General features: G+C 44.0%; 1 protein-coding gene across 5 annotated transcripts in view; it reads left to right on the plus strand.

Moving 5' to 3' along the window:
• Positions 1-5406: 5406 nt before the first annotated feature.
• The window catches only part of GXYLT2 (glucoside xylosyltransferase 2), a 37123-nt gene continuing 29666 nt past the window's right edge, over positions 5407-12863 (plus strand). For all 5 annotated transcript variants that reach the window (XR_012678598.1, XR_012678597.1, XR_012678599.1 and 2 more), the window contains exon 1: positions 5407-5810. Coding sequence is in view for 1 of the 5 variants with exons in the window: in XM_075183473.1 (XP_075039574.1) it covers positions 5560-5810 (251 nt within the window). In the remaining 4 variants the exon portion in view is untranslated. The remainder of the gene's footprint in view (positions 5811-12863) is intronic.

Genomic DNA, 12863 nt, shown 5'->3' on the forward strand with positions numbered 1-12863 from the left:
ATGTGTGCTGCAAAAATACATTATTTTGGACTCTACAATGGGCCATATAAACAGCATGTCCACAGCACTGCATACTCCAAGACAGTATTCCGGGCTGTGTAGAGAGTTAATGCTGTTCTAAGAATGCCAGTCCGCGTTTCAGGTGGTGTTTCCTCAGGAAACTTCTGTCTCCGGCAGCCATGTGCCCGATGTAGGGTGCTCACAATGCTTATGGACTCCACCCGAATATCTTGGAAAAATTGTGCTTTTTTTAATGTTTGTGTCACAAATAGCACAGCAGACTCTTGTCAGGATGACACCAGGCGACGCTCTCTCTATCTAAACACAATTCACCTGCCTAGTCACCGGCAACTAGCTGGCATCGGTCGCCTCACCCTCAAGAACAGACAGTCTTTTTATCCTCCACCCAAACACTACAAGCCACGTGAGAGACCGAGGGAATTTAACCCTGTCTGCAGCCTGTTGCTACAGACTCCTCGGGTTTTCATCTATCCCTATACAGGAGAGGTTTCATAATATATATGCATAAAAAGGTAATGCTTTTCCTTCTTATTAGGATTCCAAGCTGTACTTCCCCCTCTTTTAAAATTGATAATATACTTCCAGGGAATTCTAGTCCTCCTGAGAAGAATTAAAACAAATTCTGCTAGTTGGTAGATCTCACCCTTCTGTAGACTGCGTCAGGCGCCGTATCCGCACTGACACTTGGTGCAGGAGACGGACGTCTGCACCTTCTCGACAGCCGCATTCCGTTGCCTAGCAGCGGGACGCTCCTTGTTCCTTGCACGCAATGCGTGCGCTTGCTGTGTTCAGTCGTGTCCCGTTGCTAGGCAGCGGGACGCTATCTCTGCTCACCTAAATCTCCATCACCCAATCAGGATGCACCTTATGGTTTATATAGCGCCCTCTGACACATGTTGGGTGCCAGAGTATTGGTTCACTCCTGCTCCAGCGCTTCCTGAACTTCTGATCCAGTGTTCTTAGGTCCTGACTCGGATTACTGTTATTATTCTCCTGTGTTTCAATTTGGTGCCTTACTGCCCGGCTGGTTTGACTATTTGGCTTGACCTGACTTCTCTCTGGAACCTCCCTGTGTCCTCCACCGCTCGGTTGGCTTTGACATGGATTGCCTGACTAATATATGATAACTCATCCAGCACTTTCAACATGCTTCCGCTATTCCGCTAGGTCCTAATTCTAAAACCGTGAGAGTAACAAAATTAAGTACAAAATATTAATGTATTTTTAAATTGAGGCTCCCCAGAAGGTTCCCCATACTCTCCAGTAAGTACTAGAAGGAATACACCAAATAGCGCCTGCAGACCTCCTATAAATTACTATTCTAACACTCACATAAATAAAAAGTAAGTTGGTCAATCAGTTTACAAGTAGCAGTAGTGCTTGAAAGGGCAGGGTTAACTGTGATACATGTATTATATATAACATTATAGAAATATTTTCTGGCCCCATGGGAAATATTTACTGTTCATGCAAAACTGTAGCCAGACTTTCCTGCCACTAGGTCCTTGATCCTAAGGCCTTTTTGATACACAGCTCATAGTTACGGTTGGTCGGGTTATCCCCCATTACGAGAAGTTGTACATAGTTCAAGTTGCAAGTTGAAGTCCATGTTCTTGGATAGGAGTCAACAGTGAATATGTAAAGAGCTGTTCCAGTTTAAAAGGGGAAAAACAATCTGGGATGGATACATACTACTGCCTTTGCCTAGAACTATAAAGAGAGTTATTTGGGTCTCCTTCCAAAGTATAAGTTGTTGTCACAGACTGTGAGGTGTGGGGGGCTCTCTGCACTGTTAGTGATTGACACCTGAGGTGCAGAGTCTAACAGGCCCCCCAGGGAGAAGACGATGGTCTTCACGGAAAGTCCCCTTCGGGTCTCAGCCCTCAGATACGCACCGATGGCCAGCAGCTGACTATGGACAGACTAGTAGCTAGAGAACGAGACACAGACGTGGTCAGGGGCACACAGAAGGTCAGGGTCACCAGCAGACATGACACATCAAAGGAGGCGAGGTCAGGGTTACAGACGGACAAATGCAAGGTCAGAGGAGCTGAGGTCGGTAACAGCGTTTCAGACAGGCCAGCAGACAGCAGGGACAACCCGGGTCAGAGACAGAAATAACCATAGGGAAAAAAAGAGGAGCACCAAAGCTCGACATTTGCTCAAGCACTGCAGTGTGCACTAAGCTGTCCTTTTAAATCCAGTGACTGCTGACATCAGAAGAGGGGAGAGAAGCATCCATTATTTATAAAGCATTTAATACATACTTGCCAACTCTCCCTGAATGTCAGGGAGACTCCCTGAAGAAGGGGTGATATCCCTCACTCCCTGAAGATTCTGGCATTCTCCTTGATGCTGAGCCAGTACAAGACGTGGTTGGCTTCGCCATCTGTGGCATGATGACACAGTTCAGATATTGTGTCCTATGTCCATGTATTGATGCCTATGGAGGTGGCCATTTTCATGGAGACCAAGATTTAATCAAAGAATGACAGGTAAGACAACATGACTTCAGTAATGGAAACAGAAATGTAAAAGACACTTCAGTCTCTAGAGATTCATTAGCTGCTTTTCTTTAACGCATAGTTGCCTACCCTCCTGTAATGTCCGGGAGACTCCCGCATTTCTGGGAGACCATCCGGGAGAGCAGGGCAACCTCCTGGTTCTTGCCCCGTAATAGATAATAGGTGGGGCTTAATGAAGCAAATATCGCATCATCATAGCCCCGCCGCCTGCTGTAATTGTCCAAAATTGTGACAATCACTTAGGGGGTGGGGCCAAAATGATGCAATGCACAAGCCACGCCCCCGCACACCCACCTCCACCGGGATCTCCCTGAAGCCAACGAGGAAAAATTGGCAAGTAAGATTAAATTATTATTCCATAAGTATCAAGGAAGCTTATCCAGACACCGCAGTGGAACTTACAATCTAATTTCACAACCACAGTCACACAAATATACACACACCAAGGCCAGGTTTGTCAGAAGCTTCTTACTAGTATGAAACCCACGCAAACAAGGTATATTATACAAACTTCACTCCATAAGACCCTAATCTCCAGCACAAGACAACAATGGTAACTGCTGTGTCATCCAATGTGCCTAGCAATGCTAACCACTGTGCTACCCAATGTACCTTAGCACAGTCAACCACTTTGCCGCTGTGTTGTAAAAATTTACTGTTCTACATATTAGAATGTGAAATCTATTCCTTTGATAATTGCCACTGTGGAAATATTGAGACATCTTACTGGAATCAACTACAAAAAAAGCAGAAACTGTCGAAAAATCATGATGCTGTAAATTGCACAACACACTGGACTACATGAAAAAACAGTCAGTATTTAACTTATGTACAAAACAGAATACTAATTTGCACCCCTTGCATTGTAACATGGTTTAGTCCAGGAGACTGAAATAAGAAGTTTCTCAAGTTAAGATCCTTAATGAATCCGGCCCAAAGACTCTATCTTGAGATATTTATATAAAAACGTGTTTCCGCATCACACACATCTGCGTTCTTTTAGCGTCTCGTACATAGCTGCCACACATTTACACTTTCAGGAGTGCTAAAGTCATCTAAAATGAATTACTCACTATCCCAACCCCTAAAGCTTCTAGGCGGCCCCTGGCCACTGACTTGCTTTTCCATACCAGCACTTCTAATTTCCCACTCCGGTAATAACAGTTTTCAGTTATTCAAATAAGACTGTCGGGTATTGCATAATGCTTAGCGGCTGGGGGCTCCGGGACGGTCCCATAGTGGGCTACCTTGGGCTGGGTCACTGAGCCACCTGCATTTTTTTTTTTTTAAAATGTTCCTAATAGGCTGATGAGCCCAGTCTTGTCCCCTGGGCTAAAATTTGGCAGTCAGCCCCTGGTAACACTCTAGTACAGTGGTTCTTAAACTGCGTGCAGCGATCTCACAGGGCAGCCAGGGCCAGTGGCCAGCAAGGCGAGGGACAACTTGGTAATTATTTTGGCTTAGCGGTGCCTTGAAAAAATTATGGAGACCCTTAGGGGGCCTCGGACTGAGAAAGTTTGGGATCCACGGTTCTAGTACGTAAGTGAAACTACTGTGGCACAAGACAGTGGGTATTATACTGAGCAGGGGAGGGCTGGCAGATATTAGCCCGGGTGTCAAGACTCGACTCCGCAACCTATTAGGATCATACTTGTCAACTTTTCCTCGTTGGCTTCAGGGAGATCCCGGGGAAGGTGGGTGTGCGGAGGCGGGGCTTGACAAATCGCATCATTTTGGCACCGCCCTCTAAACAAGTGTCACAATTTTGGCCAATTACAGCAGGGGGCGGGGCTAAGATGACAATATTTCATCATCATCATTTATTTATATAGCGGCACTAATTCTGCAGCGCTGTACAGAGAACTCATTCACATCAGTCCCTGCCCCATTGGAGCTTACAATCTAAATTCCTTAATATAGACACACACTCACACACAGAAAGACAGAGAGGGAGAGATTAGGGTCAATTTTGATAACAGCCAATTAACCTACTAGTATGTTTTTGGAGTGTGGGAGGAAACTGGAGCACCCGGAGGAAACCCACGCAAACACAGGGAGAACATACAAACTCCACACAGATAAGGCCATGGTCGGGAATCAAACTCATGACCCATTGCTGTGAGGCAGAAGTGCTAACCACTAGGCCACTGTGTCATTAAGCCCCTCCCTCACTTATTTATTGCGGGGGGCGAGAACCGGGAGGTTGCCCTGCTCTCCCATGAGATCTCCCAGAAATGCGGGTGTCTCCTGGACATTCCGGGAGAGTAGGCAACTATGCTTAGAGAAAAGCAGCTAATGAATCTCTAGAGACTGAAGTGTCTTTTACATTTCTGTCTCCATTACTGAAGTCATGTTGTCTTACCTGTCATTCTTTAATTAAATCTTGGTCTCCATGAAAATGGCCACCTCCATAGGCATCAATACATGGACATAGGACACAATTTCTGAACTATGTCATCATGCCACAGATGGTGAAGCCAACCACGTTCTGTACTGGCTCAGCATCAGGGAGAATGCCAGACTCTTCAGGGAGTGAGGGAGATCACCCCTATTTCAGGGAGTCTCCCTGACATTCAGGGAGAGTTGGCAAGTATGATTAGGATTATTTTAAAGGGAAATAAATGCAGGTGACCCAGTGGCCCAGCACAAGGTAGCCCACTATGGGAAGATGCCCCCCTGCCCCTGATACTTAATTATACTGATACAACATTGGTGTCTTGTGAATGACACAGTGGCTGCCCCCTGTGTGACCCCCCTGACAGACAGCTCACACATCCTCCCTGAGCATCAATGTATCACCCTGGTCTGAGGGAGCTCCAGCTCCACACATTACGGTAGGATCCCTCCCACCTCTGTGTCTCCTCTGCCCCCTCCCCCTGCCCTGACAATCGGATACGTGGTGCTGCCGTCCCGGAGCTCTCCGTTGGAAGCTTCGCATAATGCTGCACAGGGCGGTAGCCCCCAGGGGTGAAAGCCCAGGATGAGCCCGAGACCCCCCGGCTGACCCTGCACCATGAGGATCTCCAGCAAGCTGGTGGTCAGCTTGCTGTGCCTCGGGGGGCTCCTGCTCCTGTACCTCTTGCTGGGGAATGAGCCCTCTATCAGGGGCACCCAGAGAAGCAGAGTTCCTGTCCCCTCTGGACAGGGCAAGGTGCAGCCCACCACTCCGGGGCACTTCAGAGCCATCGAGGATCACATGCCCAAGAGAGACCCCAGACTCAAAAAGAAGAAAAGCAATGCCAAAGCCAGCTCGTCCAAAATGAGGTAAGAAACTATTTAAATGCAATCCCCTCAATGGCTCAAAAGAGGCTTCTTAGCTCTTTCAAAATTGAGGGAACATCTGCTGCACAACATCTTGGCAGACACCCTAATCATTCAGCATGGTGATTGACAGATATGACATTTAACTAGTCCTTGAGGAAGATGCAACTTTGCACAGATGACTTTTTTTTTTTTAAGTTATTCTGATTTCATGCCTGGATATGCAAAAAAAAAAAGAGAGCAGGAATCCAGTGAATCTCCTGCAGGACATGCTGGGACTTATAGTTCTACCACAGCTGGAGAGCCCGCAGTTTGTTCCAGTTTAGTAGTATTTCTAATCCTCCTTTGAAATATGCTTAATGCGCTCTTCCCAAAGCCCTGAAGTGTGTTTGATTGTACTTGATGTTCAATTGCGGCGCAGAGAGTGATTAGAGTTGCATTAAGTGAATTATTTGCTTGGTCTATGAGGAAGTGTATTAGTTTTAAATGTCCCAGTAGTGCCATCATTTTAATAAGAGCACGTGTTTGTTTGTTTTTTATTTGCTCATTGCCAAAAAGTTGTGCGCTGGCATAAAGTCCACATCACAATGATGTTACCCCTTTTTTTTCTATTTTTGTCTGAGCCAGAGCTGCACATCTGTGGATAGAGAGTAGCACAGCTGTCTTTACCCTGAGACTCCTGGGGGCTGGTTAACTAAACAGCATGGAGAATTAGCATTATAATTATACACAAACAAAGGAGGGTTTAGTCTACATACTATCACCTAGCTCTTGCGCCTTATTATTTGAAAGTTGTGTTTCCAGTGGTCATTGTTTTATGGATGAGTGATTCCGAGATGACAGCTCACATTGTGCAATGTATTTATGTGACCTGTAAAGTAAAAAAACTATGGGCGTAACTGTGAAAACTCCCTAATATCTAAGGACAGATCTACTTCTCCAGGTGCATGACTTTGGAATGTTTATCCCTGCTTTTAATTTTGCATTTACATTTATATTGTATTTAAATGTAGAACTCCCAAGACAAAACATTTTTTTAGTAAATGGGTCTCTGTGATCCAAGTTGTGGAACAGCAGGTGTTCAGTGCTAGGGGAGATACCCCTCTATTCCAAGTACCTGTGTACCCAATATTTCTCCAGGCATAACAGCTTAGAGAAACTTAAATGTACACAATGCACAGTGGAATGTTATTGATGCAGCCGATTGGACCAGCCGTCGTGTCTGCTGCAATGACAACCTTCCAGTGAGCAGTGTTTTTCATTTCAAATATCTCCAGGCTGTTATGCCTGGATAAGGATCAGATGCTCCTAAACAGCAGAGTTTCCCGCGTTCTTCTATTTGAGGTATTTATAACACAGTCGATAAATGTTATCAAGTCTAGTGGCAAAGACGTAACTAACATAAGTGCGGTGGAAGAAACTTTTATGGGGTCCCCGGCAGAGGGGGGGGTGGGCTGCCATCCCCATATGTATGTGACTTTTTCACCATTGGGTGGTACATGGGGACCCTTAAAAAATGTTTCTATGAGGTCCACAAATTACTAATTATGGACAACTAGGAATAATTCTGTTCACACCAAACCTGTTCTAATTTGATACCTATCTGTATGTGTTTCGTTCCAAGTTAAAAATAGTGTGTGCGTAAAAAGGCGACTGCGCTGTAAATGGTTTGATTGTAGTCCCGCGACTCTAGAGATAAACTCTTGGATGTGACCTGAGCTGCCTAGTAGGATAAATAAATGAAATAAAGGAGGGGAGGTTATTGTAGACAATAGAGAGTGTCAAACTATGTTTTATCCTCTTCTTAATGAGTATTCAATTAAACAAAGCACTTTTCAACCACTACGGGTGCTGACTATACGCCCACCGCCATATCTAACAGCTGTGGAGCAGATTCAGTTCCCTGTGATGTTCTTTACAACACCGCGGGGTGCGCACTACTACCGTTGGTACAGTCATTTTAACGCAGATTTTTGCAAAATCTAAAATCAGTATTGAAATTACCATGCTAGGGATAATAATGTGCATCTAATACCGTAGTAACAGTTGTAATAGTGCATGGAATTTAATTTCCCCCTATGTGTCTACTACACCAGCGCTAGAGACTTTAATAAGATCTAACACCGGGGGGGGGGAAAAGTATCAAGCTGAGAGTTTTTTGGCAGGTTTGAAAAACCAATCAGATTCTAGTTATCATTTATTTAGTACATTCTATAAAATGACAGCTAGAATCTGATTGGTTGCTATAGGCAACATCTCCACTTTTCATACCCGCCGGAAAACTCTCAGCTTGATACATTTACCCCCAGTACACTGTTTGCAGGTGGATGGGTCTTACTTTCCACTTTACAAAGGCATTTACAGGAGATGGGCCCTAGTTGTATTCATCGTCGTCTTCATCATCATCATCATTTATTTATATAGCACCACTAATTCCGCAGCGCTGTACAGAGAACTCATTCACATCAGTCCCTGCCCCATTGGAGCTTACAGTCTAAATTCCCTTACACACACACAGACAGACAGACAGACAGAGAGAGAGACTAGGGTCAATTTTGATAGCAGCCAATTAACCTAACAGTATGTTAATGGAGTTTGGGAGGAAACCGGAGCACCCGGAGGAAACCCACGCAAACACAGGGAGAACATACAAACTCCACACAGGTAAGGCCATGGTCGGGAATCGAACTCATGACCCCAGCGCTGTGAGGCAGAAGTGCTACGTATTCCAGTATAATGTTCCCTTGTCTACCCATTGGACTGATGCTTTTTTTTTCCATTAGACATAGGTCTATAATGTTGTTTATTTGTTTTTTTATTCTGTTTATATCACACACATGTAACATATTTATTACTCAATCCAAATACCACTTTCTGACATTTTATTTGTGTTTTATAAGGCAGTATAGATCTGTTAGTCATTCCTTACCGGGCCAAATCTGTAAAAGAATATTCACTGTTTGCGTCTACAGAAACAGATCGCATCTGCCAAAGTTTTGGTGGAAGGGTCAGTCTGTAATTATTTGGCTCCACAGAATTCTGCTAAAACTTTATGCTGTGCTGGAAATGTTTTAAAATTCTAATCCGTGGTCTTTTAGCCAGGCATTCCTGTGTTGCGGGATGAAAATTGGCCAGCTGGGTATGCCTGTGTATCCAATTTTAGTCCGCGTGTGTTATTTATTATTTTAATTTACTTATTTAATTATTATAATTTAGCTGTATGTGCTCTTACACACTGTAAAAAAAAATTGTTAAAAGAAAATTGCACGTGCCACGCTGAAGAGTCTATTGCGACAGAAACGGGTGTCTATGACGGTCAACTCAAATGCTGTCCTACCCTTATTAAAGTAACAGAGCAGCAGATCTCTCTGGAGTGAGTATGTCAGATAGAACACACAGCGGACTATCTTCCCCAGAATTCAAGTTATGTCATCCATGCAAAACACAACACCACAGCTTAGCTTCAAGTAGTTCAATACTTGAAGATCAAGAGACTGGACCAGTGTCCATTTTGGCCATTTATATATGGTGCTGGTTGGATGAGTTCTGTTCATTAGGCCAGTGGATCCCAAACTTTCTCAGTTCGAGGCACCCCTAGGGTCTCAATGATTTTTCCAAGGCACCCTTAAGCCAAAAGAATTACCAAGTAGTCCCCCGCCTTGCTTACCACCAACCCTGGCCGCTGCACCCCTGTGAGATCGCCTGGCACCCCAGGGTGTATTTATTTTTTACGGCTAGTAAAAGCATGTCAATGGGTATAGGAATGGAACCCACTGGTTCTAAAGACCCTATACCCACTTGCCCTTGGGGTCAGGAGCAGGGTAGCACAGCATCGTTTTAGATGCCCCCTGTTGCATCTACATGCGTTCACTGCAAGAGAACGTCTTTAGGTGAACGGAGTATTCTCCATTGATCCCACCCCTCCGACTTCAAATGCAAGCACTAGTTGGCTCCTCGTGTCCAAAGCTTGGGGCATCCAGCCTTAGGCATGTGGACTGCAAAGTTGCATCTCGTCTTTCTGCGCTGGGTCCTGTTAGTATGGTCAGATAATGGCCACACATGGTGATAGTGGTCATCTTCAGACCACATTTACTGACATGTCTGATAATGATGTGATCGATTTTGATTGGATTATTATCGCATACCTGACAACGTGCCTAATCGAGAAACTGGGACACTGATACACCGTGCACCAGGATCACCCAAACCGTAACCATTTGAGTTGAATAGATCGTGCTTCCTGAAATCGGTACAGTCGCATGAAGATGTAATGACATCGACCTTGGAACGCCCTTGCTGTACATCTCCTATGTGCATACCCCCTTCCCTCTCCGTTACGCCCATAAAATAGTAGGCTGTCGGAAGTGACCTTGCGTTCAAAGATGTATTGGATGTACTTCTGTTCACTAACATATAGTCCGTTTCTGGTCATGCTCAGTGCAATTTAATGTAATATTACGGCACGTATAGAGCCTATGGGCCTGATTCATTAAGGAAAGTTAAGCAAAAGTAAGCAAGTAAGGCAAAACCATGTTGCATTGGAGGGGGAGGTAAATTTAAAATGTGGGGACGGATTTATATTTGGGGTAGGGCATGTCCTAGGTCAACTTTAAATGTCAGTTTACAAATAAGCTATCAAGTATTTGTATGCTAGATGAACAAATAGCGAGTATTTTTCTTATGTGCAAAATAATAAACTAATATGCACCTCTTGCATTGTTGTGACATGGTTTTGTCCAGGAGAAAAATGAGTACTTTCCTTAAGGAATCAGGCACTATGTGTGTGGCGCGATACCAGGAATATAAGGCTTTCCTAGCTCACATTCTTTACCATTTCTATCGATAAGTATTATGGGCAGCACGGAGGTTCAGTGGTTAGCACTTCTGCCTTACAGCACTGGGGTCACGAGTTCGATTCCCGACCATGTCCTGTGTGGAGTTTGTATTTTCTTCCCGTGTTACCTCCAGGTGCTCCGGTTTCCTCCCACACTCCAAAAACATACTGGTAGGTTAATTGGCTGATATCTAAATTGACCCTTGTGTCTCTCTCTGTCTGTGTCTGTGTGTATATTAGGGAATTTAGACTTTAAGCTCCAATGGGGCAGGGACTGATCATCATCACCACCATTAATTTATATAGCGCCACTGTTTTCACGGCGCTGTACAGAGAACTTATTCACATGAGTCCCTGCGCCCATTGGAGCTTACAGTCTAAATTCCCTCACACACACACAGACAGACAGAGAGACTAGGATCAATTTGCGGAGGAAACCCACGCAAACGCATGGAGAACATACAAGGTAAGATAAGGACATAGTCGGCAATTGAACTCATGACCCCAGCGATGTGAGGCAGAAGTGCTAACCACTTAGCCATCGTGCTAACTGATGTGACTGAGTTCTCTGTACAGCGCTGTGGAATTAGTGGCGCTATTAAAACTGATGATAACGATAAGTACTGATTACATTTTGTCTTATCTCGCAGCTTTTTACCATTTTTTCTGTCAGACATGGGGAAATATTTTCTAAACTGCAGGTTTGAAAAAGTGGAGATGTTGCCTATAGCAACCAATCAGATTCTAGTTATCATTTATTTAGTACATTCCACAAAATGAAAGCTAGAATCTGATTGGTTGCTATAGGCAACAACTCCACTTTTTCAAACCCGCAGTTTAGTAAATATACCCCTTAGAGGTTTTATAATGCAGGCTCCTGCTTAAATCTGGGCCAAGGGAAGTTCTTATTTTCTGTGTATTAAAGACTGTACTGTAGGTCTGTCCTAAGTCTTGCTTCAGCAAAAATAATGGTGTTCGGTTTCAGTCCTACATGACAGTAACGTTTTTGGCATACAATATTTTTTCTTTATATTGCGCTAAGTTATAACATGTTTGGCAGAACCCCACACATCTTTGTTATGCATACTTCAGATATTTTTATAGGATACTGGCAAATTTGCTAAAATAGACATTTATGAGGTTCAGTTGTGCTTCTGATTATGACAGATTAAAAAAAAAGTGATATTAACTTAATTGGGAGTGTAATTGTGGTTAGCGTGAATTGAGAGCTAATGAACAAGTTCAATTCTGATGGAGGTGTTAGAATATACATTACTGTGAGTTATGTGAATAAGGGTTTCGGAAAATAAATGGTAATTTGCTGCTCTGTGCTTTTCAGACACTTCAAGTTTCTGTTCCGCATTGTTACTAAGTTGGCTGAACGTGTTACGTCTCTGTAGGTTTTGGCAAGCGGTATAATAGAAAATTGTACGAGTTTCCAATTTTCATTTAATACATATGTTTTAAAGGATTTTTTGAGCTTTTCACAGCTTCATAAGAGGAAAAGAGAAACACATTTTCAGCACGAAATTTCAAGACACAAAACTGTGAATACTGGTAAAGAAAATCCAATATAACGGTGTTCTCTAATACAGTCTTGGTAATGGGCTGTTGAGGTGACAAGGGGCCAAAAAGCAGGTAATATAAGCTATCCTCTATTCCTCATTATTGGCAAAAGCTGGATTGCTGCTTGTCCCTGGACTCAAAATCTGCTTCTCCTACCCCTCTGGTCCTTCCATAGTCGCCACACTCTGATTGCAGAAGGGAGCCTGGTGCGACCAATCAAGAGGGTCATTGAGCTGGCTACAAGGAAGGGTTAATTCTTCTATATCTTCCGAGTACTTCTACTGATCTGCTAATGTGATGGCTACAGAAGGATACACAGGTGATTTGTGTCCTGCTGTGCTCCCGTCTGCAATGAATGATTCAAAGTGCAGGATCTCAGTTACTGGGATGAACGAGGAGGAAGTTCTTGGTGTGTGAGTACGTGTGCGTATTTGTGTACGTGTGGAGGTGGGGGAGGTGGGAATCTTGTTCTAGACATATGCCTGTATGGGGGTAAAAGCAACCACGACCCCCCCCCCATACTTCACTCTGAAATTCAAGCCGGAACACACACATAAATATCCCAGTAACAACGTGACTCCCAGCAAGGAGAATACCATCTGTGGAGTGGGTCAATATGTATGCCGATTTGATGTTTCATTGTTTTTTCTGGATTA

Source organism: Mixophyes fleayi, chromosome 8, assembly GCF_038048845.1.
Source record: "Mixophyes fleayi isolate aMixFle1 chromosome 8, aMixFle1.hap1, whole genome shotgun sequence".
In the NCBI taxonomy this organism is placed as follows: Eukaryota; Metazoa; Chordata; class Amphibia; order Anura; family Limnodynastidae; genus Mixophyes; species Mixophyes fleayi.